Raw genomic sequence first — 23,837 nt, 5'->3', positions numbered from 1 at the left:
CATTGGTGTACTCTCCATGGAAAAAGAACGAAGTTGATGTGTTGCTATCAGTTATGAGTATGTGTTTTCAAAGAAACAATATTGCACATTGTTGCAAATAATCAACATTTTTTTTCTGCAATATATTTTAAACAATATTTTACTCATGAATTTTAAATTTATATAAAAAGAATTAATGATCCATTTATTGTCTGTCAGCAATACTTTGTCATATCAGTGATCATCTTGCATATTTAGGTCTTTGGAATTTGATTTGAACAGCACTTAATGAAATGTAGGCATATCTTCTGGTCTGATCATCTGTTCTTGTTATAATAGAGGGATTCAATATATATTTGAAATACAGCTTTGTTCCTTTTCCTTTGGAGACTATAAACAGTGTTAATAACAGCTGGATTTAATGTTTTTTTTAAATATCAATGTATTAAATTCATGAATGGGCTTAAATTTATAGAATATCATATTTTAAATTGAATTTAATGCTATTAAACTAATTTCAAGTATATTATTATATTTTTAAACATACCTTATTATATAATTTTATCACTATTTTTTAATAAATTAATTTTAAGAAGAAATGTAAATTAAGCACTTAATTTTCTAATTTTTTTTTTAATTAATTATTCTGTATTATTTTAAGGTAATAAAGAAGGTATGAAAGGAAATCGAAACAGCTTCAATCCAATTGTTGTTGATTCTGGTACTGAAGCCGAAGCTAAAAATAAAGATAGATCAGTTGTTGTAAATGAAAACAATTCATTAACTATTGTAAGAAGTTCTGAAGTTAAAGATCCATCTTTTGTTTCAAAAGGATTTAAAGACTTACAAAAAAATCAGGAAGAAAAATTACAGTTTGAAAGAAAAAGTAATTTTGTGGATAATGAGGAAAAGTATTATTTTAGACACGATAATAGTTGGAAACTAGAAAATTTGAAAAAAGCAAATTTTAAAATAACAGTTAAGGGTGATGGTTGGGACACTTTTCAGAATTCTCAAAGCAGAAACGATAGAAATTGGAAACAAAATGAAACTGTATTTAAGAAAGATTTTAGTAATACTTCAGAAGAATGGCAGAGAAATTTAGACCAAAAAAGTAATGAAAACTGGAAAACGTCAGACGGCGATAAAAGAAAACAGACAGATAATTGGAATTCAAATTCTCAAGAGAAATTTCATGGAAGAAAATTTAAATTTAAAAATAATCAAGAAAAGTTTGAAGATACTCAGAATTATTATACAGAAGGAACAAAGGGTGAATTTAGAGATGGAGAAAAACAATGGAATAAAACAAGAAAAAATTCTGATGGTTGGGTAGAAGAAGGATGGAATAAATCTAATGTTAAAACTAGAAATGAAAACAGTTGGAGTAAATCAAAAGAAAACTGGACAAAAAAATCACCAGATGGTTGGGAAGAATATAATAGTTCATCAACAGAATATAAAAATAAATATTTAGGGAAATCACCAGATCAAAGAAAATCATTTGATGGATGGGAAACTTACAATAACTCATCAACAGAATATAAAAAGTACACTGAAAAATTATCAGATGTATGGGAAAATTGTAACAGCTTTAATTCAACTGAAGGTAAAAATAAATATTCTGACAAATTAAGAACAGAAAGTTTTAGAGGAAATAAAAAAATATATAATTCTTCAATGAAATCAAAATTTAATGAAAGTGGATGGGACGGTGAAGAAGAAAGATATGAAAATTCTAATCAGAAAAAATCGCCAACTGGTTGGGAAAGCAATATTCATAAAAGAGAAAAATCAGATGGATTTGATGAAAGAAGAAGCGGAGAACATAACTGGGATTTAAAGAAAAGAGGCGATCGACGATTTAATAATTCAAACGGAAAATGGTTCAGAGAAAATCAGAATAATCGAAATAATCAACGTAAAAACTTTTTTCCTGCTCAAAATAAAGATTTTCACAAGAAAAAATTTGTACATGGTGAAAATGTCTCGGAATCAGTAGATTGGAATGTTGACACTTCAAAACCAGTTATTAGTGATGGCTGGGAATCTTGTGACACAGTACAATCATTTACAATTAATGCAAATGAAAAAAGTAAGATTGAAACTAACAATGAATGGGAGAGTCAACCTAATGACAATCAGAATAAAGGTTTGTCAAATGAACATGATTCATGGATTTCAAATTCAAACTATGTTGATAATTTACAAAACAAAGCATTACCTCCAGAAGGTGAAAATCAGGAAGATTCCTGGGAAGATGTTACTACTAGTGGTGGTGAATCATTAGAATTATCAGGACCAAATGATGACATTACTCCTAAAATTAAAGATGACGTTAGCGTAGAATCAGATACAGAACATCAACTGATTAAGTGTTCATTTGCTGTTGGTGCTGACTTAAAAAATTGTGACAATCAGTTAGATAAAAATGTATATTCTGAAGAATGCTTGAATAAAAAAGACATTTCTTATGAATCAAAAATATATGAAGAACAAGAAGATTCAAATTTTGATAATTCTGTTGAAAAAGAAGTATCTCAAGATAAAAATGAATATAAGCTAAATTCTGGGGATAGTTATGAACAAAGTCTTCAAGTAAGTCAAGAAGAAAATTCTATGAAAGACTGTGATAATTTGCTCTCAAAGTCACTGACTCAAAATGAGTGTGTAAACTCAACTTTGTCATCACCACATAGTGAAAAATTTCAAGAAAATCCTCAGGATTCATTAATGCAATCATCAAATAATTCATTAGATTTGACTGTCATAAATTTAGACAATGACATTCATTCAGATATGTGTTCTGATTGTGTAGCTGTTGCATTAAAATATTTACAAAATAAAGAAAATGATCCCGTTGATCAGACAGAAATAGAAGATATGGAATATACTTCTCAGAGTTTAGATGTATGTCAAAAAGAAAATAAATCAGAAGATTATACAAATATGGTTGAGAATGAAGGAAGTGCTATTTCTGTAGAACAAGAAATCAGTGAGCAGTATATAGCAGAAATCAACAATGAAAGTTCGGCAACTGAAGAACACGATAAAATCATTCATGAAATATTTGAGAAAAAAGGACAAGAAATGTTTATTCAATCTAAGGAAGATGCAAATGAAAATGAAGCATTAAAAGAATGTGAAAAACTAGAATCATTTCAAAGTGAAGAGCATGAAATAATTAATGAAACTGAAGAAACTATAAATTCTGAAAAGAAATATAATGAAATAACTAATGAAGAATTAGACATGATTACAGAAGTTGAAAGTGAAAATAAAGCAAATGATAATTCCATAGATCATCATGACGTTAAAGAAGAGGTGCAAGAGGCAGATAACGAATCTGAAAATAAAACCAGAAAGGAAAATGCTCATATTGTTGTATCTGAAACAGTATATGAATTATCCAAACAATTTGTAGATGAACACAAAGAAGAGAGTACCACATCCGAAAATGATTTAACATCATCTGAAACAAAGAAAGAAGAAGGTAATAACTGTGAAAATGAAAATAATGAAGAAAGCACAGCATTCAAAGAAGAAAATTGTCTTAAAACATCTACTATAGAATATGACGAAGATAATAAATTTGAAGATAAAGAAAAGGAATTCAAAAATGATTTTGTTGAAATAGTGGAACAAGAACAGGATGCAAAAACGGAATTTGAAAACAAAGAGACAGATATAATACTCAAAGAGGAAAATATAAAAATAAATGAAGAAAATAAACAAGATTGTGTTAAGGAATTTGAAAATGAAAACAATCACCAGGAAGAAAAAATTTCCGATCAGACATTTGAAGAAAAAGAAAAGCATGATTTATTTGTTGAAGTTTGTAAAGAAATGAATAATGCTTCTGAAATTAAGGATGAAACTGTAAATTTCCAAACTTCTGATAATACTTTAGAAGTTTTAGATATTCCTGGTGTAGAAGATAAAAGTAAAGGAATTGGAAATGTTGAAAATTCTATTTTAGATACTGAAGATCAGTTATCAGTAAATAATGAACAAAAATCAATAGAAAATAATTCCACTGTTAAACAAAATACAGATTCCCAACCAATAGCAGAAAATACAGTTTTACAAGAAATTAGTATAGATACAGACAAAGCTCATCTGTCAGAAGATTCCAATCAAGAAAAACAAAAGGTAGACGATGATGATCAATTAACACAACGTACAGTGAGGAAAGCATTAGCTACAGAATCTGTGACAGAATTCACAGAAGTATTGGAAGTAACTGCTTCAGTTCCTCCTCGAACAGCTATGCAAGAAGTTGAGAAAAGCCCCAACAATTCAGCCTCGGACGATAAAACGAACTCGATTTGCGAAGATAATGTCGATAAAACAGAATGAAGACCTATTCTTCCATCCAAACTGGAAGTTATCAACAATATAAATCAGTGAAAGGTTAGGAAAATCAAGGATATTAAACAAATGCTTGTAACAAATTATTGCGGAGGGTTTATAGTTCCCAAAGTTTTATAACGCGGGCCGCTCAAGACGTTTCACGTAATAAAAACGAATTTTCTAGTACAAATTTATTTGTATTATAAAAATAGGGGAACTAAAACCAAACATACATACGTGTGTGTGTGTAGATTATATGTTTTGATTTTTTGAATTATTTTTAATTGCCAGCTATAAGGTATAGTGGGGAAAAAATAATTATTTATTTTTATGTATGACTGAAAATGTATATGCCAAAGATATAACATAAATATTTTCCATGCTTAAAATGGGGAATCTAAATATATGTTTATAGAAATATAAATATTGCTTTCACAATAAATTTTATTATATTTAACTAATTTTATATTGTAAATTGGTTGGGAACTTCAAAACCAATTTGTTAAAACATTAAATAAAATTTAATCCTTAATCGAATTAATTGTGTGTTCCTTAGTCACATTGGTGCAAAAAAAAACAATGCAGTGAACCTGGTGAGTAACTTAGAATCAACTGTCGTTTAGTGTCCCAGATAAATCCCATACTTCGTTGTAGTGTGGGCCTCGAGGTCTTAATTTGTCAATGTAATAATATCAAAATTCCTAGGATTTTTCGACCGGTTATATGATCCAAAGCGATATGCTGTAGCTTAGGCTACTTGTATTTCATATATTAATTTTGTTTATAAAAGGATTTGACATTTTAAAATAGTTTTATTTAAAAGTTTATAATTATACATAAAGCAGCTTTTTTTTTTTAAATTTTGATGACCAAAATTCTTATATTTTTCTTTGAAAATTTAGATCGTTATCAAACTTCCAAATGAATAATTTTAATACCGCAAATCCTGCGAAAAAGGGCTGAAATCAATTTTATAATACGTATAACAAAAAATATTAAATGAAATTAGTTAATTTACCCTTAGTCAATGGTCAGTTCTCTGAATTGATTACTGGAGGTGGTTCTTGACTTTGTTTCATGAAATTTTTTTCCATAGCTATTTCCTATCAAAACGAATGGATAGAAATTTATAAATATTGAATATTAACAAGAACAATCGATTAAAAAACAATTTTACATTTTTATCGAACAATTTATTATGAAATCCCTTTAAATGATCTGCAACCGAAGACAATCTTTCTAAAGTGGAGGCGTATAACTTTTCCATTTTTGCCAGCTTCAGCTACATGAGATTTGTGTAAAAACACGATAAATACCAGTTTAATTACTTTTCTGTAAACGTAAAAGAAATAATCAAATTTTACCTCAATCTGTTGTTTCTCTCGCTCCATGTTTTGATACTTCTGAGTTAGATTTTGAAGAAATTCGTCGTGTTTGCTGCCCAACTCCACTAGAGAATCTTTAACAAATTAATCATTATGTACTTAAAATTTACTGTTTTGTCTGAAAGATTTTTAATTAATGTCACTTTGTTTCCTTTTTTTATACTTTAAAGTACATTGCCTGACAAATGTTATAAACCGACGATTCCCCAAGATTTCTCAATAAGTTTCTAGTGTACATTGCAAAATCCCCATTATTTAAAGTTTAAATAAATTATTTTGTATCAAACTTATTACACATGCCAAAATAAGACACTATCGAGGATGTGGGTGCCACCTGAAATAACTTTCTATGGAGAAACTGACTCCTATTTAGGTATTAGATATGTGAAGAAACCAGAGAAATTCCACGTGGCCAGCCCGTTGGTGAGGTGCGAACCCTCGATCAATTATCGGTGTCGTTTTATCCACTCGGCCACAAGAAAAACTGCAAATAGTTTCTCAAAATCTGTGTTATTTAGAATGCCGTCATTCGTATCTCTAGGGTAAATAATTTGTGACAGAACCTGATGGCAATATCTTTGAGAATTATATACAATATATCTTTAATTATATCATCAGAGCTGGAACTAGAGTTTATGCCGCCCGGGGCAAAAATTTGCTTCAAATGCCATGCCTTGCTCCGTCAATCAATATTTAATTCGCACTGTGTAATATAAATAAAAATAAAAAATAATACGCCTGAAAATTTTCCGCCCTGGGCAAATGCCTAGTTTGCCCATACGGTAGCGCCAGCCATGTGAATCATAACACACAAAAATTTATTTTATGAAAGGAGGAATGAAAAATAAACATACCGACGCATCTTTTTAAGAGTTCTGTTTGATTCACAGATTGATTTTTTAATTTATAAATTAATTCGTTTAATTTAAAATAACGATCTTCGTATTCTTCTAATTGCTTATGAAGTTCTATAAAAATTGTTTGAATTTAGTAAAAGTTGCCTCAAAACTGTTATAATACGAAATTACCGTTATCTTCAGATCTATTCTCATCTTTTTTTCCTTTCGTATCTTCATCTGATTTTTTTGATGGAAATTTTTCCAAGAGTATTCGAATCAGTATCACTAAATCCTTCATAGAAACACTTGCAATGAAATATATTGAACGTTCAGTAATGTATTATTGTATTGATAATAACTTACTCGGACACAATCATCAACATCCAGATCTTTTTCTTCATTATAGATCCACTTGGATAAATTAGTTTCTTCTATATTAACCAGGCTACTGACTTCAAACAGAAAATCTTTCATTGTTTTTCTCCAGTCATCCATCACTACGTAAACAGAATATAAAATCACACTTCGTTATTATTTTTTTAAAAGCACGGAAACATCAAATAATATAAAATTAAACCTAGATAATTCCGGAAAACAACGTCGATATTAAGTTTGCTGTTTGTTATTTTTCACGCAACAAACAAGAATAATGCTTCATTAAATGTTTGTTGTAACGAGCGGATGGCTCAGACAATTAGACATCAGCCTACCGCTCTAGGAATCCGGATTCGTGTCCAGGTTTCTAAAAAAATTAAATATGATCAATAGCATTTAAATTACCTTACAGGTAACAAACCATTTCGATAGTATCGCGATTTACGAAATATAAGTCCGATTTATTTATATCTATAAATATGTTTCCAAACAATTAACATACATTTGAAATCTGTAAAAATTCGATATCAGTTTTAATATTTGGCCTTCCGAAACATGCTTGTCGCGGAAAAGAATATACGCTGTAGTGGCACGGAAACATGTTTTTCTTCAGGACACGAGTTTGATCATTTTTCTTTTTCTTTTGCTCTTTTCGCCTTGTTGACACTAAGAGGGCCTTTCTGGCATACCATTATGGGTTCGGCCAAGCTCGCAAGGAAACGGTTGAGTGGTGAAGGACGGGGCCCGACATACCCGGACGGACCACCAACTGAAAAATTCCTGGACTTTTTCGAACCGCTCGACCATCCGGCCGTCGATGTTCCTTGAATCTATTCCTAATAGTTGGTTAAGAACGGTCGGATGGTCGAGCGGTTAAGGTGGCAGCCTACCGCTCTGGGAGACCCAGAATCGAATCCGGACGGATCGAAAAAGTCCAGGAATTTTTCAGTTGGTGGTCCGTCCGGATATGTCGGGCCCGTCCTTCACCATCCGATCACTCCATTGTGGGCCTAGCCGAACCATAAATGGGTCTGCTAAAAAAGGCCTTAGTGCCCATAGCATGGAAAGATTAAAAAGAAAAGGATTCAAGGAACCAAATTCGATTATTAAATTTTATTTTTACACAATTTTTTCACTTTTAAGCCATCATTTCTCCGAAAAATAAATTATAAACGACTTTTCATTTGCAACTAATTAATAACTAAACTAATTAATAACATTTATATTGATATTTAATTAAAATTAATATATTTATTAAATTTAAATTACGCAAAACAAATATATTTATTTTTGACATTAAATTTTAGGTCAATTTTTTCTGTTTTATTTTTCACTCTAGGTGACGCACGAAGTGACGTCACAATAACATCACGAACGATGTCGTGGACATTTAACGAGAAGCGAAGTTTGGACTCAAACACCGAAGGTAAGGTAGTTCCATCTTTTATCAGTTTTACGATGTTTATGAGATTACTTTTCACACTTTCATCGCGAATAACAGCGGCATGAAAAGATTAACAACGAAAGACGATCGTTTATTTCCGTTTCTGTTTGTCATTTGTACGAATATTCTACAAGATCCTTGAAGTTCTGCTTAATTGACACAAGATTGTCGTGTTGTATTCTAATTTATTACTTATCATTCGAAAAATGTTTTTTTTTTTTTTTTTATTTCTAAAATTATCGTTTCAATTGCCATTTGCATGCCTTAACATATTTAGAATTTAATCAATTTCAACAATTCTGTGACACAATTATTATTTACTTATTAGAAAATATGGCATAATGATTTATGTTGTTAACAATGATTTAATCTACAAAATAATATACAAGTTTAAAATGAGTATTTAATTTTGATTGAGAGCAATGTAACAAATTATGTCGACTGTACAATGTTCTACAAACGACAATCTTCGTTATAACCTGATAATTGGGAATATCCGTAGCTAAAGTGCAATTTAAACTCTCAGTCTGGTTAATTAGAGACATATCTTGATTTATTCTCTTGTTGGTTCCTGTATGTACAGTACCATACGGGGCTCAATTCGAGCTCTGAACGAGACGGTTTGGATTCCAAACCGTCCGACCGTCCAAACTTTGGAACTTATCGGAGCTGGAGGTCATACCCGTAGGAGCGAAATGTCAAAGGAACTATACCTCTGTGACAATCGCTCGTCATTTTTTTTTGTGTATTATTCAATTGTCGGACACAATGCCTTTCATTTGTAAGTTTCCCGAATGTTCCATTGCCCTTTAGGCCTGAGGGGAATAAACCCATGGGGATTGGGAGTATATACGGAATAAGGGTCAACAGAAGAGCTGTTTTTTCCTTCTCGGCACATTTGGAGAAGCAAGCAAAGGCGATCGGCTACGACTGGATCTGATAATGGAAAGTTCAGAAGCCGACGAATGGGATTTGGATTAACCCAACGTTAGAAGAAGATGGAGAATGCACAACGAGCCTCTGAGGAACCCTTCCCTGTATTCTAATTGTGTACGATAAACTAATTATGTAAATAATTTTGTGGATCGGAAAATATATAATTGTCACAAAGAATCGGATTTGTTAACTCGTCTGTGTTGAGGAAATAAAACTTACATCTCTATGTGCGACCCTTTCTGAGATATAGTCCCCCAAAATTAGTCTATGTGAATTGTGTCTAAACTCTTTTTTTTTTTTTTTTCCAAACTTTTCCATGGATATGTTATTTTTTTATATCAACATATCTAAAATATATTGTCTTCTCCTGAATTAAGAAATTAAAACCTTAACATTGTAGATGAGAAATTTTCTATAACTGATTTCGTGCAAAATATTTGTCACTACAGCCACATTGATAAGGAACTACTGTAATTTTATATATATAATTATATGTTTAGAAAGTTTGAATAGGTGGAATACCGATCCAGACAACGAGTGTTGTCAACGTATCAGGAGTAAAGGATTATCTTTATATGTATAGAAACTTTAGAGTAATTGCATTTCTTATAACATCTAGTGATTGTAAAGTTTGTAAAAATTTCCACCTTAACTCATTTAATACAGAATCTAGTATTTACACTGATGAATTTGAGGGAGTACTATAGATTACTCCCTATGGAATTTCAGGACTTTGAGTATATATCTGAACTTGGGACCAAGACGAGTTCAATGATACCCTACTTTTGGACTGGAGACCAAAAATAAGAAAGTTATCATATTTACAATTTTTTGCCTTTCACAATGCATTCTATGCCATTTTAGAGTTTTCCACTAGGTGGCATTTGACTGTGCTCCCAACGGACTCCTGGAGGGAAGCCACCGGCAGGCTGCCCAGTGTTTAACGTCACTAGTTATTGATTCACGGTAGTTCTTGAACAAAGGAAGAAAAAGGAAACATATACTGAACTACAAGCAGTGCCACCTAGTGGAAAACTCTAAAATGGTGTAGAATGCATTGTGAAAGACGAGAAATCGTAAATATGATAACTTTCTTATTTTTGGTCTCCAGTCCAAAAGTAGGGTATCATTGAACTTGTCTTGGTCCCGAGTTCAGATATGTACTCGGTCTCGAAATTCCATAGGGAGTAATCTATACAACTTCCGTAAATTTACTTAATTTGATGTTCCATCTTTCCATAGAATATCCGAATTTGATTTATTCTGATGTTTATTTTAGAAATTAAGTAGCTTATGTAATTCAAACTGCCTAATCAGTTTATAAGACACTACTCTTCCAGACCAAATAATCCAGCTGATTGCAGTTTTTGAATATTTGATTTGTGTGTGAAAATAAATTAATAAAAAAAAAGGAAAAATATAATATAAGGCTGATATAACCTGTTTCGTTATGCATGCGATGATCTCCGGCAGATGGCAGTAAAAATTTAATGTTTTTCTGTATGGGAAAATCCTTTTTCAAAAATTATCGAAAACATTACTATAAGAATTGAATAGGATTCTAATACAAAAAACTGTTTGGTTCTTTCTACATCATTTTCAAGAATTTTTGGAAAAGGATTTTCCCATACAAAAAAACATTAAATTTTTACTGGCATCTGCTGGAGATCATGTGTAATCAAAGAGAGTTATACTCAGCCTTAAAAGCATGTTTATTAATTAAAGCAAAATATATTTTGATTATAGTCATTAAAAAACTGCCACTTAAGATTGATCAATGAGTTTTTTACTAAGGACAATATTTTGAATTACTGTTTAATACCATTAAAAATATGTTTATTAATAAGTTTAAAGATATATTGATAAAGCAGGAAAACTGTCTCTTGGTATTATTTTAAAATTGATGAAGAACTATTTCCTATCAGCAATGTGTCAAGAGAGACTTTTTTTCACTTCGATCTTGGCCATTGAAAGAGGTAGTGCTGCAGAATTGGACTTTTCTTCTGTAATTGATGAATTAAGTGTTGCTAAAAGCAAAAGAACAGTTTTGTAGGTAAATTTTTGTACATCTATTGAATTTTCCAATTCATAATAAAATTATTGTATGTATTTTTATTACTTTATTGTGTGTTTCTAATGTCTGTTTCTATATTAAGTGTTCATACTATTATATATCTAAATAAATTTACTCTCTACCTCCATTGCTCTTTTAATGCACTTCAAAAAATAAATTTTGCCTAGGGCCTTACAAATCCCAGGATATTTCTGCCTACTTTTAATTATAGTTATTGTTCTGTCTTTTGCCTGGTGATAAAGTTATTTTACTAAAATCACTTGCAATTTACTAGTAATATTGGGCTTTTATTTATTTTCTAAACATTAAAGTATCAAGAAAAGGTAGTTTTCTTTTTTCCCTATTTCAATATTGATGTATATCACTCTTTGAATGTATATAATTTCATTCTATTGAAATAACTGATTATGGAAGTCATTTATTAATAATTGGATAACAATATGAAATCACATAATAAAGTATCTGTGTATTATGAAGTCTGTGTCTGAAAAGTTACTGGAGTTGGTAGAAATTGACACTCTCTTACTCCTAATAAATTTAAATTGTAATATAAATAACATGCATTAAAATTTCTTACTTCACTGATGATAATTTATTATTTACATCCTGTATTGATATGTAAATAAAGGGGTCAGAGTTTGAAATATTTTATAGATTATAAATAAATAGTGTGAAATATAACATGAAAAGTAAAGACAGAATTATTGGGCTGCAATTTGAAAAAAATTGTAGACCTATAAATTCATAATGTTGTTCGTACATCTCTGTCTTTCCTTAATCTCAAGAACAGAGTTAAATAGATGAAAGATGAGACCAAATATGGTTACCTTAGGGGCAGGAGACCCCAATTAACTATATACAAACTTTCAATGCAAACCAAAAGTCATGTTATTTCAATTCAAAAATTTTCCCCGAAAGGTATTAGATAGATGACTGGCACAATTCTGTTGTTAAAGGAAAAGTATGATGTACAGGGGAAAGCCATTACTAATTTGAGATGGAGAGCATATGTTTTAAATATGATTAAAAATTGCAGCCTGGCATTGTGATGTTGCCACAATATATAATTGCTCATTGACAATACTGTAGGAAGAAATGAATAAATGTTTCTTTATTTTTTATTGAAAGTATATATTCATTTCTTCTCACAATTTTTTTGAAATGTTTATGTACTAACTCCACAGTCCTGGTATTATGTCAAACAAAAAGCTGCTAGATGTAGAATTCAATTCATGGATTTTTGTTCATAAACTATATGCATTACTATTATGGTGTCAATGCAGTTTGTATAAAATACATCTGGAGTTAGAATGTTATAAATTTTATAATAAACTACATACTGGAAACAGAATATGTAAAAAACTACACCTTTATAAATCCAGCAAAAATTTTAATACAATAAAAACGTTTTCCATTGTTTTAAACGATCTTCATCAGTTACAGAAAAATCAAACATAAAATGAATTTGAAATAAATATAAAAAATTAACGAAAAAATGCCCTTGCTGACGAAATATAGATAAATAAACAAACAACTTAAATGAGGTCAAAATACAGTGAAAAAGAATAAATATAAGATATTACATCGAAATTAGCATTATCATTAATTATTGTAAAATGATCTCCAAGCAGTTGACAATACATCTACATCTCTATGGTTTATACAACCAGTTTCCATGTGTGCCTTGAAGATTTCTAATTTCTCAAGATGCTTTACTGCTTGCCAATTTAATGTTGTTCTAATGATTGCTGCTTGATCCCATTCAACACTAACACCTTGTTGTCCTGCACATGCCACTAGAACAGTGCTGTCCAGGTCCTTATTGACTGTATATTTGTGTTCCTTAAGCCTTTGTTTTAAAGTGTGCATCGTTGCCTTTACATAAACAAGCTTGGAATTGAAACATTAGTCATGTAAAGGTACTGAATAAATACCTGTCATTGAATTCCGATCCTCTTTCTTTTTATTGTTTCTTGAAAGTTTGAAAACAGTGGGATTACATCGGTATACAATGTGAAAATCATTAGCTTTGGCAGCACCTCTATGTATCCTGTTTAAACATGGGATATAATTTAGTACTATTCTTACGGTCTACCTTGGGAGAATGCCGTCCCATGGTTTGGAAAGATGTAATAAGTCTCTCAACCTCCTCTCTCTGGTATCCTTGTTATTCAGCTATCTTAAGAATGTAATCCAGTTCTTTGGTTGTGTCATAAATGCTTGTGCAATGTGTATAAGCACATTTAATCCATGCTCTGAAAGATGCCAACTTGATGTGCCTAGGATTGATGGATTGATGTGGGATAACAATGGGCTGAAAGTGGGGTTTACGATATATGTCTGTGCAGATCTCCCCTTGCTTGCATTTGATGGAAATGTCCAGGAAGTTGACATTAGTATCACTCCTTTGGTCAACTTGTAGCAATAAGCTATAAGGGTTATCGTTGATTGTGTCTAAGAAATGTTGCAGGTTAGGCTCCCTTTTCCACAGTATGAAAATGTCTTCCACGTATCTAGCATACAAAATGATATGTTGTTGAATGTTGCATAGGACGGTGTTTTCGAGTTGTCGTAATACTAATTTACAAAGGATTGCAGACGTAGGACTACCCATAAGTACGCCTCTTCCTTGCAAGAAAACATTTCCTTCAAACTCAAAGAAAGATGTATAACAAATTAAATGTGCAAGTTCTAGGATATGAGCATGATAACGTGGTGCATTCTCTGTATTGGTAAATAAAAAATCCCTTAAAGCACAAAAGCAAGAAGGTAATTTTATCAAAGGATACAAGGATTTATAGTCCAACACGGTCATATATTCATTGTCCGTAAAGGAAATGTCCCTGAGACGCTCCACCAGTTGTAGTGAGTTGGAAATAGAAAATGGATGTTGCTGATCTCTAACTCGGAAGAAGTTGACAAGTTTCTTTTCAATCAAGAACATTCCACATTTTTCAATTACTGGCTGTATCTAGTTACCTGGTTTGTGTCTTGGCAAATGCAAATATTCTAGGTGTTCTTGGAGCGAGGATTGTGGATTTTTGCATTTGCAACAATCGTGCTAAACCGGTGGAGGTGAATCTTTTAACCCTTTGCTGTAAAGTATCCAAAAAATTGACAGGAGCCAGCTGGCATTCAGTGCTCGTAATATAATCATTTTAACCTCTCGTTGTAAGTAGACCGTTTTACAAGTACCACCTCTTTGGATTTATCCGAAGGGTGGTACTTGTAAATGATTGAAAACGTTTTCAATCATTCAATTGAATAAACGATTGAAAATATTTTTATTGTATTAAAATTTTTGCTGGATTTATAAAGGTGTAGTTTTTTCGTTATAAATTTTATCAGTTTTATAAAATGAAAAACTAATTACATTTAATAATAATCTGTAAATTATTTGTAATTGATTGTTTTGGATAGTTATCTGTTGTAATTGTTAAATAAAATGTAGACATTGATTAGAAATGTAAATAATGCTGTTTTTGCCTATTACATAACTGCTTATGATATTAACTTTGCTTAAGGTGATTTTATGCATTAAATTGAAAAAAATAAATCCTGATGATTTCAAAAGGAATCAAATAACATTTTATTCCTTCCTAGATTGTTGATAGTAATATTTCTATAATGAATTTTTTTTTTTTTGAATTTTATATTAGATGAAACACATTGAACAAGTATCAACAAAATTAGTCTCAATTAAAAGTCAGTATCACTTTTAAAATCAACAATTTTATATAGCCTTTACCACTATTATAAAAAAGTTTAAATATGTCATTCAAGTACTCCATAAAATGGCTTCTAAATTTACAATATCTTCACTAATTTTATTTAGTGTTTTCATTAATCAGATATCATTACTACTTTATCATCATCATATTATTATTATTATTATTACTTCATAATTTTATTTGTTAGTTGTTAAATTTTTTTTGTTTTATTGGAACTTGGCCAACTTGATTAATGTGATAGGAAGAAACAAGTGAATAAAATTATAAAGTCAGATATCTATTATGTATTAAACTGAAAATCTTAAATAATTTTTGTGTAAATATTAATTTTTCATAATAAGGTAATGGTTTTTTAAATTTTTGATTTTCATGAAGTTTCAATAACTAAAAATATTACTGGTGAATATTTTAAATATTTGTGGGAAAGGTTTTATTGATGATCTTTACTATAATTTTTTGTGTAAAGTGTAAGTACACCGATTTGAGGGGGGAAATTTATTCCCTTTCGTCAGGATAGTCTAGGGCCCTCGTGTATGTGGGTGGTGGTTTGCAGAGGCAGAAAAAGACAAGTGTTTCACAAAACCGTTTATTTTGTGGAAGAATTATGCTTACATCTGATAGTTACAAAGTCCAAGGTCCAAGTGAAGTTTAGACGTTTGCGCTGATTCGAACATTGTTTTCTGAATGTTTTGGTGGGGCGCCCCAGGGTAGTTGTGATTTAATGTCTGGAGTCTGTAACTTGTACAAAGAATAATGGTAAGTCGGACTTCTTGTTGGTGATGGAGTAAGATCTCTTAGCTTGTACGGCCAGATTGCACAGAAGGTATCTAATGGAACAAATGAACTAATGAACAGTTCAAACCCTTGTCTTTGGACAGTCAGGCTTATATAATTTTTTGTTCTCAATTTCTTTTCTGATTGGTTGAGCTTTCCCTTCCTCACTCCCCGATTGGTCTCTTACCTGTCTCAAGGTGAAAATCGAGACCAAGAAATGTCTGACCAGGATGGTTTATCTGACACCATCCTCTCAATTCTGATCATGATTTATCAATGACTAAGACAGGTATGCTCATATTTTATCTCCTCTTTTCCTTTTTGCATCTTAAGTTTTAAACAATTTTCTTTTTTATTGTTCCTTTGTATTTTTCCTTTGTTCTTAAATTTGTTTTCCCTCTATTCTTTATGAGCGACAACGCCAAAGTCCAGTGTCGCCGGCTCAACACTTACATTATTTGTTTTCTCATTGTTTTAGTTTATTAAAATATACTTTTCTTTTAATTATGGTCTATTTCTGGGGTCACACAAAAACTATGTAAATAACCATAATTTATGCATATTATATCAGTATATATCCCCCATACCTTTAAAGTTAGTTGAAAATATATCATTTGATTAGTATGCAGTTTAGAAGGTATGATCTTAGACATTGTTTTTCCCATCTTTTTTGTTTTTTTCCTACAATTCAACTCTATTAAAAAATGGAATTGAATTATAGGAAAAAAAAGTGTAGAAGTAATCTCCATGTATTGCATTTTGAGGTCATATTATAAAAAGGGGAAATTGAATTGTAATGGATTCCATTTTTTTTGCCTTAACTGTTGTAAAAAATTTGAAGCTGAAATAAAAAATGATTTTGAGGAAATATTTTATTGTTTGCATTTATTTTCATTTATGTATACAATCTTCTATCTTTTCCTACACCAGTGTTGTTTTGTAAGTAAATGTGATTAATAACAACATGAGCACTACAAAAAGGGCAAAAATTGACAATTGATAAGAAAAGAACCAATGCTGTAACTGCTAAAAGTTATTAACATGAATATAAAAGCTACATCCATTAAGTGACAGACAACAGTCATGTTACAGATAAGATCATATAATAAAATGGGATCCATGATATAATCACACATTGGATTTTGCACTGTAATGGAGTTAGGGCTTTAGTAATTCCATGTAGATGTAATTATATGTGAAATAAGATATTTGAGATGGAAGTACCTAAATTGCATTAAATATTAAAAATATAAATAATAATAATAATACAAATAAAAAATTGTTGATGTGAAAAGTACTTGAGGATTTTTGAATACAGATGGATAAATGTTTGACTCATAACATTCCAGATATGCTAACAGGAAAAAGTGATATGTATTTACAGGGTGCCTCAAAAGTTGTAATACATAGGAAAATTGGAACATAGGTTTCATGGTTTGTGAATTGGTCGTCATGATCCTATGGAGTGGCCTCCAAGGCACTCTTGATTTTTACTATGAGGGCACTTGAAATCCAATTACTGTTTACATATAAGGAAAAGATTCAAAGCATGAATTGTCTGAAGACATGCACTCAAAGTTCAGTTAGGTGTATAACATCTGATGTGTTAACACAAGTTCATCTTGAGTGGGAGAAATGCATTTGTGTTTAGAAAAAAATGACTAATGTATATAGATAGTTTTATAAATACTGTTACATTTTTGTAATAAGTATTAAATTTTCCTATATATTGCAACTTTGGGACATGTGTAGATGTGGCAGTCATAGGTGAACAACAAGATGAAGAAATAACTATTAGAGAAAGTCATTAAATATAAGGACCAGCAAATTGAAGTTGAATTACTCGAAAAAGAAGACAGTCATAGTTCCAGTTATAGTTGGTACACTAGGAGTCATTCCAAGGGATATAGAATGACTACTAAAGTACTTAGAGCTTAATGTAACCAACATCCAAATGTTACTAAAGCTGTCTTACTTTGAACAGCATACATTTTCTGTAAATATCTCTGGCATCCTAAATCTCTAGGAAAGATCTAATGCTTAAGAGTGAAATCCAGCCGTGAGTAGTCAAATGGCTTTGTTTTGTGTTACCTAATAATAATATACCTGTTTAGTGAAAGATGAACTTCCTTATAAATAAAGACTTAGTTATAATAGACAGAACATCCAATAAGATGCAAGGATTTTGTTTACCCAATTACTGTTTACAAAACATTATATTAAAATTTATTTTATTACTGTTGTCTAATTTGAAAGTTATTTAATGACATTCCTCAATCTCACATTATGCATTATTTCTAAATTTAAATAATTCAACACTTTCCTGTTATTAAACATTTCTCTTAATATCTTGCCATTATTAATTATTACTTTTATTCTACTCATTGTCAATTAGCAATTTTAAAATATTTTATCATTACAATAACTACTTGTTGAACCTTTAAATGCAATTCCAGGATAAATAATTAACAGTTATCAGTTATCAATTATACATATTATCAAACTATTAATTAACAATTAATAGTTAATAATTATCCTGGAATTGCATTTAAAGGTTGACGAGTAGTTATTGTAATTTATTCCAGGCTTGAAGAGTTTTATGTTTTATCATTATCTTTATATTTAAAATATTTTATTTTAAATGTAGATACTATTTTCTTTTTAATGCATTTTTATCAATTTATGATTTAAATATTGTTACTTGATTTAAATACAGGGTCATTGAAAAAAATGCCCTGATTTTAAAATCTTATTATTAAAATACTATTGAACATATTAACATGGTTCATGTGTTAAAATGTTAAGAAATTTCATAACTTTTTTTTTTATAACTTATCAGGTTTTGGTTTGTTCTATTTGCCACTTAGCAGACATCAAGACATTATTCAGTTGCATTCCAAGTATGATATATGATATCTGGAGTTACTATTGCAATGTCAGTCTATCCCTTAGGTGCTAGATTCCAAATCTCTTCAGCATACATAATGTTATTGATGTATCTCCGTATAAAAATGTTTATCAGGGTAAGATCTGGGTTTCTGGAAGGGCAGGGAATTGGTCAACCCCTTCTGATTTAAGAGTTCAGGAACCACTCATTTAAACCATCATGCACAGGCATGCTGAAATGTGATGGTGTGCCATAGTGCTTATAAAAAAAAACCATGATTCCAGTTTCTGTCTTTTTTTAATTTGTGGGTAAACGAAGTTGAAGCATAAGCAGATAATTATTTCCATTAGTGAGGGTCTCCATAAAAAAGAGCCTGTGTCATCATAGAACAAACAATGCTAAACATTTGCTTTCAGAGAACCATAAATGTAAACTGCATGCTGTTGAGGCACCTATTTTGATCAAATTCAGTGAGGTTATAGTGCATCCCCAGTGACTGACATCATAAGGCACAATATTCAAAATTAAAGGAGAAAACTGAGGTTGAAAATTGCAAATCACTTAAAACCTTCAGAATTTTTTCCATTTGTATAGTGGCTGGTTTCATAATCATGAGGTTAGGTTCATATTTCAAATCTTGGTAGTATCAATGTAGTTTTTATACAAAATTATAATTTTTAATTCATGATATTTTAAAATTTATAATATTGTCAGAGAGAAAAATTGATTTATTTTTAGAAAACTGCAAACACACAATAAACAGGGTAATAAAACATTAAAATCCATCTGTTTCAAGTAACAAGTCAATGTCAAAAGCAATTAACAAATGTTTCCTAACAATATTTATTTAAAAATAAAATATTTTCTGTATTTTCATGTGTACTGTACATACATACTCTGGCAACAAAGTCATTGTAAAACCTAAATGCATCTATAATTGCATCTTTGTTCGCTAAAGAATGAAAAGATGGCTTTGATATCCCCTGCTAATATCAATAGCACAGAAATTTGTTCTGCAGAAGAATCACTGCATGACAATATTACAAAATTTACATATTGTGAAAGCATCCTTCAAAATCAAGACCTAATTGCAGCTGAGGGTTCTTCATCAATTTCAGAAATTGTGAAGGTGGTAGGAAAAAAAATGAAGTACTCTGATATTTTTCAATGTGTGAATGTAAATATGATATGAATGATTTTCCTCCAAATTAGTTGATGATGGATAAGTGTTTTTAAACATTAATCAAGTTTGTTTTTCAAGTGACATGCAAATCTTCTTATTTTAAAAATCTGCATTTATTCAATGCACACACTGCAGAAATGTTTGTTTCATGTGCTCAAATGGTAAAAATTCTAAAGGTTTTAAGTGATTTGCAATTTTCAACCTCAGTTTTCTCTTTAATTTTGAGTATTGTACCTTACTGCTTGGCACATGTCAGTCACTGGGGATGCACTGTAACCTCACTGAGTTTGATCAATATTGGTGACCCCAATGTCATGCCATCCCCTTGTCAGTGGTGAATTTCTCGAGTTGATCTGATTCCCAAATTCTACTTTTTGTTGTTTTTAGAGCATCCCAATAAAATATAAAATGGTAAAATTCATGGCAGAAAAATTAAATTAGTTTGTTATGAAAATATGTTTTCAGTTCTTTCTCAATAAAGGTATGTACTGAACCTAAGTACAATTTATATGTATTATTGGTGTGTGTACTAAATGCATATACTTACGCAACATGCAATAGATTGCGTGGTTTTAAAGAGTTCTTCCTGAAATATGATGTGACTGTCTTATGCATAGAGGATTTTTCATAATTTTTAATGATGCTCTTAATAAGTAGACAAAAGAAAAGCTGTTTTATGATCAATCAATGTTAACTGCAGCTTAAAATTAACAAATAATCTGCAACTCTGACTTCCCATCAAATTGACTTTAAAACAGATATCATGCCAGTTATTTGCAGTTTTATTTTGTCATTTATGTATTTCCTTATTTAATTCTCTTGTTGTAATAACATGAATACTGAAATATCATCTGGTCATAAACATGAATTTCAATATAGAAATAACAAAAAAATAAAGTAAAAAGTAATCATCAAGTTTGGTGAATATAACAGATAGTGAAGCATGGTAATATTTGTTTACATCTATGCTATTTCACTATTTAATCCTGATTTTTTGTTTGTTCTTAATGATGATAATTATACACAAGAATCAACTCATTTCAAAAGGATAATAAAACAATAATAGTTGATTAAACATTAATGAATTTAGACACAAGCTAGTCAAAAGTTGAAACTAGATACCTATTTTTCATTGCCAAATTATGTACCAATCTGAAATCAAAACAAATATAGCCAAAATTCACCTGGATTGGATAAAAATTGCAGGAGTTATAAGGAATTCACACACACACCTTTTATATTATTAATAAATCTTAAACTTGTATACAAGTAGATAAATATTTTACAAAATCTTATATTATCTTCAAGATTTATTTCTTTATACAACAATGAAGTCAGCTGAATAATAATAGCTCTTATAGCATTGAGTATGAGGTTTCAAAATTATAGATAAGTTTTTATATAATGTGATGATGAGTTTTATATTTTAAAAACTAACCATGTTTAATTAGAAGATCAGTTGCAGCAGGAATATTTCTGACAGTAGTTTTTTGAAGCCATCTAGAAAAAATATTTTTTTAAAAAGTAACAAATATTGTGTTACACAAAAATAAAATTTCAAAAGACTTTATGAAAGCTTTTCTATAGCTTTATTTAAAGAAATTGTTTAGTCAGTATTTTTTGCAATTTTTTGAATGATTAAAAGACAAGTCAAAAATTTTAAAGATATTTAATGCATTTTATGTATTTGGCATAATTTTTTATTTAATAAATTTTCATTCTAAGATATTTATATAAATTATATATAGATAAGCCTTTTTTTTTAATTATTAGAAATTTCAAAGTTAAGAGTATATTTAGTTTGTTTTATACATACTGTGTGTTTGTTTTAAGAATAATGAAAACTCAAATCATCTCTTATTATTTGAAATTGATGAGGCATTCTGTTTTTATTGTGATTTAATTAACTTGTAAATTTTCATGAAAAACAACAAAAAAATAGTTTTAAAACATTTTTTAAAACAATATAATATCAAATTTTGATTTAATTGATATGAAAAGCTAAAAATTATTTTTATGGTATAGCAAAGTTGGGGTCTAGGAAGGGTTATCCTAATATACATGATTCTTCTTAATAAATGAAAAATTTCAGGTGCTGATTCTTAAATAATTTCAACCATAAAAATGCATATGAACCAGAGCTGTGGAGTCAGAGTCGAGAGGAGTTTCTGTCCAGAGGAATCGAAGTCGGGAAAAATGTGTCAACTCCAGCATTCTAAATTTAATTTAGTGTTTTTATTTAAATGAAAAATATAAAATAAATATAAAATAAATTTTATATTTATTAATTTTTTAAATTGTTTTTGTATTTTGTTATAATTCATTTATTTTAAATACAAAATGCAACAATTTAATTTATTAAATATGTATCAATAGTTCACATTAACATTAAATTATTATCCTCACTCTAAATAAGTATTCTGTTTTTCTGAATGAGCCAGACTAATTGATCAGAGTGTATATTTTTTTTTTCTGAACAAAGGGCTGCTGAAGTAGCTAGATTGCACACTTTTTAGTTGGACTAACTTTTCTGGAAAAGTGAAATTGAAGTGCAAAAGCTGTAGAATAAAGATATGTAGATGTAGAATTTTATTGCTTCCCTTTTTCCTCTTATTAAATATTTGTTAAAAATTAATTTTTTTATACAAATAAATATTAATGTAAGTTAAATATTAAAAATACTAACTATAGAAGTATTTGGGTAAATACCCTGGGGTTCCTTTCAGAGTTCAGAGTAGGGTAACTCCTTATGAGTGCCTCTGCCCCCCTATAAAATCACTTGGTATTTAATTTTGCTGGAGTCGGCCTACTAAAATTATCAGGATTCAGAGTTGAGTGTTTTTTACCAACTCCACAGCCCTGATATGAATGTAACGTTACGTGCACTTTCATGAGTGAAATTATTGAAAGAATAAGTCCCTGAAACTTTCCACATATATTTAGAATCACCCTGTATATATACATTATTTTGAATTTATTTTAATTAATTTTTGTTTATAGATATTAACTTTTTCTTGTTGCTGTTGCTATTACCACTTTAGACAGTATCAGATTAAATTAGGTACTGTTAAAAAAGATGAAAATATAAACTTTTATATGAATAATAACATTTTGATTTATTATGTCAAACTTCTGCTGTTTATAATTGTGTAATTGCTTTATCTCTGCTAAACTGAAGGTTTAAATGAAGTTAACAGAAAATTGAAAATAAAGTTGCTTTATTTTTAATTTTCTATTATTTTCAACAAATGCTGCTTTGAAAAACATTAGCAAGTTTTCAAATTTGATACATTTGTAAGGAAAATGAGGGAATTGATTAACATTGATCATAGTTATTGAATATGTAGTTTGTTCTGTTAAGAACATCTTTTCAATTGAGATCTACAATGAAAGTTATATTAAAACAATAACATCTTCCAGCAACTACACAAAACATTCCTGAAACACAAGTTTTATTCAAATTTGCAGTTATAGTAGTATCCTGTTTTATGTGGGATTCATATACATGGATTTATGATTTCATAGATGACTTCTGGTTAGGATGCACAAAGATAATTCCAAGTGTTGATGCACACACTGCCTATTTTTATTATGAAATTCTGTATATATGTTAGGCTCAAAAACAGAAAGCACTCATTGAGTGAAAAAAAAAATTGACCACAACACATTTTGACTTTTCAGATCCAACAACAATACAAATTTTGTCATGACACTTTCAAAAATATGCACAATGCATTTTCACATATTCAATAAGACTACAAAGTAGGGTTTCTCAAATGGGATCCTGGGATCCCAGTTGTTTTTTTAACCCGGGAAATTTTTCTTATCTCGGGAAATCCTGCAAATTTCTTAAAAATTCATTTTTTTTCTTATTTTA

At 29.9% G+C, this 23,837-nt stretch overlaps 4 protein-coding genes across 6 annotated transcripts in view; 2 read left to right on the top strand and 2 right to left on the bottom strand.

Moving 5' to 3' along the window:
- LOC136978564 (myb-like protein X) overlaps positions 1-4,869 on the top strand; it is a 44,348-nt gene extending 39,479 nt beyond the window's left edge. For both annotated transcript variants that reach the window (XM_067274285.1, XM_067274284.1), the window contains one exon: positions 641-4,869. In XM_067274285.1, coding sequence (XP_067130386.1) covers positions 641-4,338 — 3,698 coding nt within the window. In that variant the 3' untranslated portion in view covers positions 4,339-4,869. The remainder of the gene's footprint in view (positions 1-640) is intronic.
- Positions 4,870-5,363: 494 nt separating this feature from the next.
- LOC136978548 (uncharacterized) lies at positions 5,364-7,216 on the bottom strand. Its single transcript, XM_067274263.1, has 7 exons — positions 7,138-7,216; positions 6,920-7,057; positions 6,746-6,848; positions 6,572-6,685; positions 5,697-5,791; positions 5,510-5,614; positions 5,364-5,435 (listed from the first exon to the last, which is right to left on the bottom strand). The coding sequence occupies exons 2-7, from the start codon at positions 7,049-7,051 to the stop codon at positions 5,364-5,366; spliced, it is 621 nt and encodes a 206-aa protein (XP_067130364.1). The 5' UTR covers positions 7,052-7,057; positions 7,138-7,216.
- Positions 7,217-7,279: 63 nt separating this feature from the next.
- Positions 7,280-23,837, top strand: part of Syx5 (syntaxin 5) — a 31,106-nt gene continuing 14,548 nt past the window's right edge. For both annotated transcript variants that reach the window (XM_067274283.1, XM_067274282.1), the window contains exons 1-2: positions 7,280-7,294; positions 8,271-8,357. The gene's annotated coding sequence lies outside the window, so the exon portion shown is untranslated. The remainder of the gene's footprint in view (positions 7,295-8,270; positions 8,358-23,837) is intronic.
- Positions 13,553-14,329, bottom strand: LOC136978547 (uncharacterized). Its single transcript, XM_067274262.1, has one exon. The coding sequence runs from the start codon at positions 14,327-14,329 to the stop codon at positions 13,553-13,555; it is 777 nt and encodes a 258-aa protein (XP_067130363.1).

Source organism: Centruroides vittatus, unplaced genomic scaffold (genome assembly GCF_030686945.1).
Source record: "Centruroides vittatus isolate TY-2023 unplaced genomic scaffold, ASM3068694v2 contig_546, whole genome shotgun sequence".
In the NCBI taxonomy this organism is placed as follows: Eukaryota; Metazoa; Arthropoda; class Arachnida; order Scorpiones; family Buthidae; genus Centruroides; species Centruroides vittatus.
The sequence above is the reverse complement of the archived record's forward strand: the minus strand, read 5'-3'. Positions and strand labels throughout refer to the sequence as shown.

What these genes read in the sequence shown, in the direction of transcription:
- LOC136978548 (XM_067274263.1), bottom strand. Translation starts at nt 7,051, where the DNA reads ATGGATGACTGGAGAAAAACAATGAAAGATTTTCTGTTTGAAGTCAGT. An exon ending in GAATAGATCTGAAGATAACG is followed by an intron (nt 6,686 to 6,745) that starts GTAATTTCGTAT and finishes CAATTTTTATAG; the next exon opens with AACTTCATAAGCAATTAGAA. An exon ending in GAGAGAAACAACAGATTGAG is followed by an intron (nt 5,615 to 5,696) that starts GTAAAATTTGAT and finishes AATCTCATGTAG; the next exon opens with CTGAAGCTGGCAAAAATGGA.
- LOC136978547 (XM_067274262.1), bottom strand. Translation starts at nt 14,329, where the DNA reads ATGTTCTTGATTGAAAAGAAACTTGTCAACTTCTTCCGAGTTAGAGAT.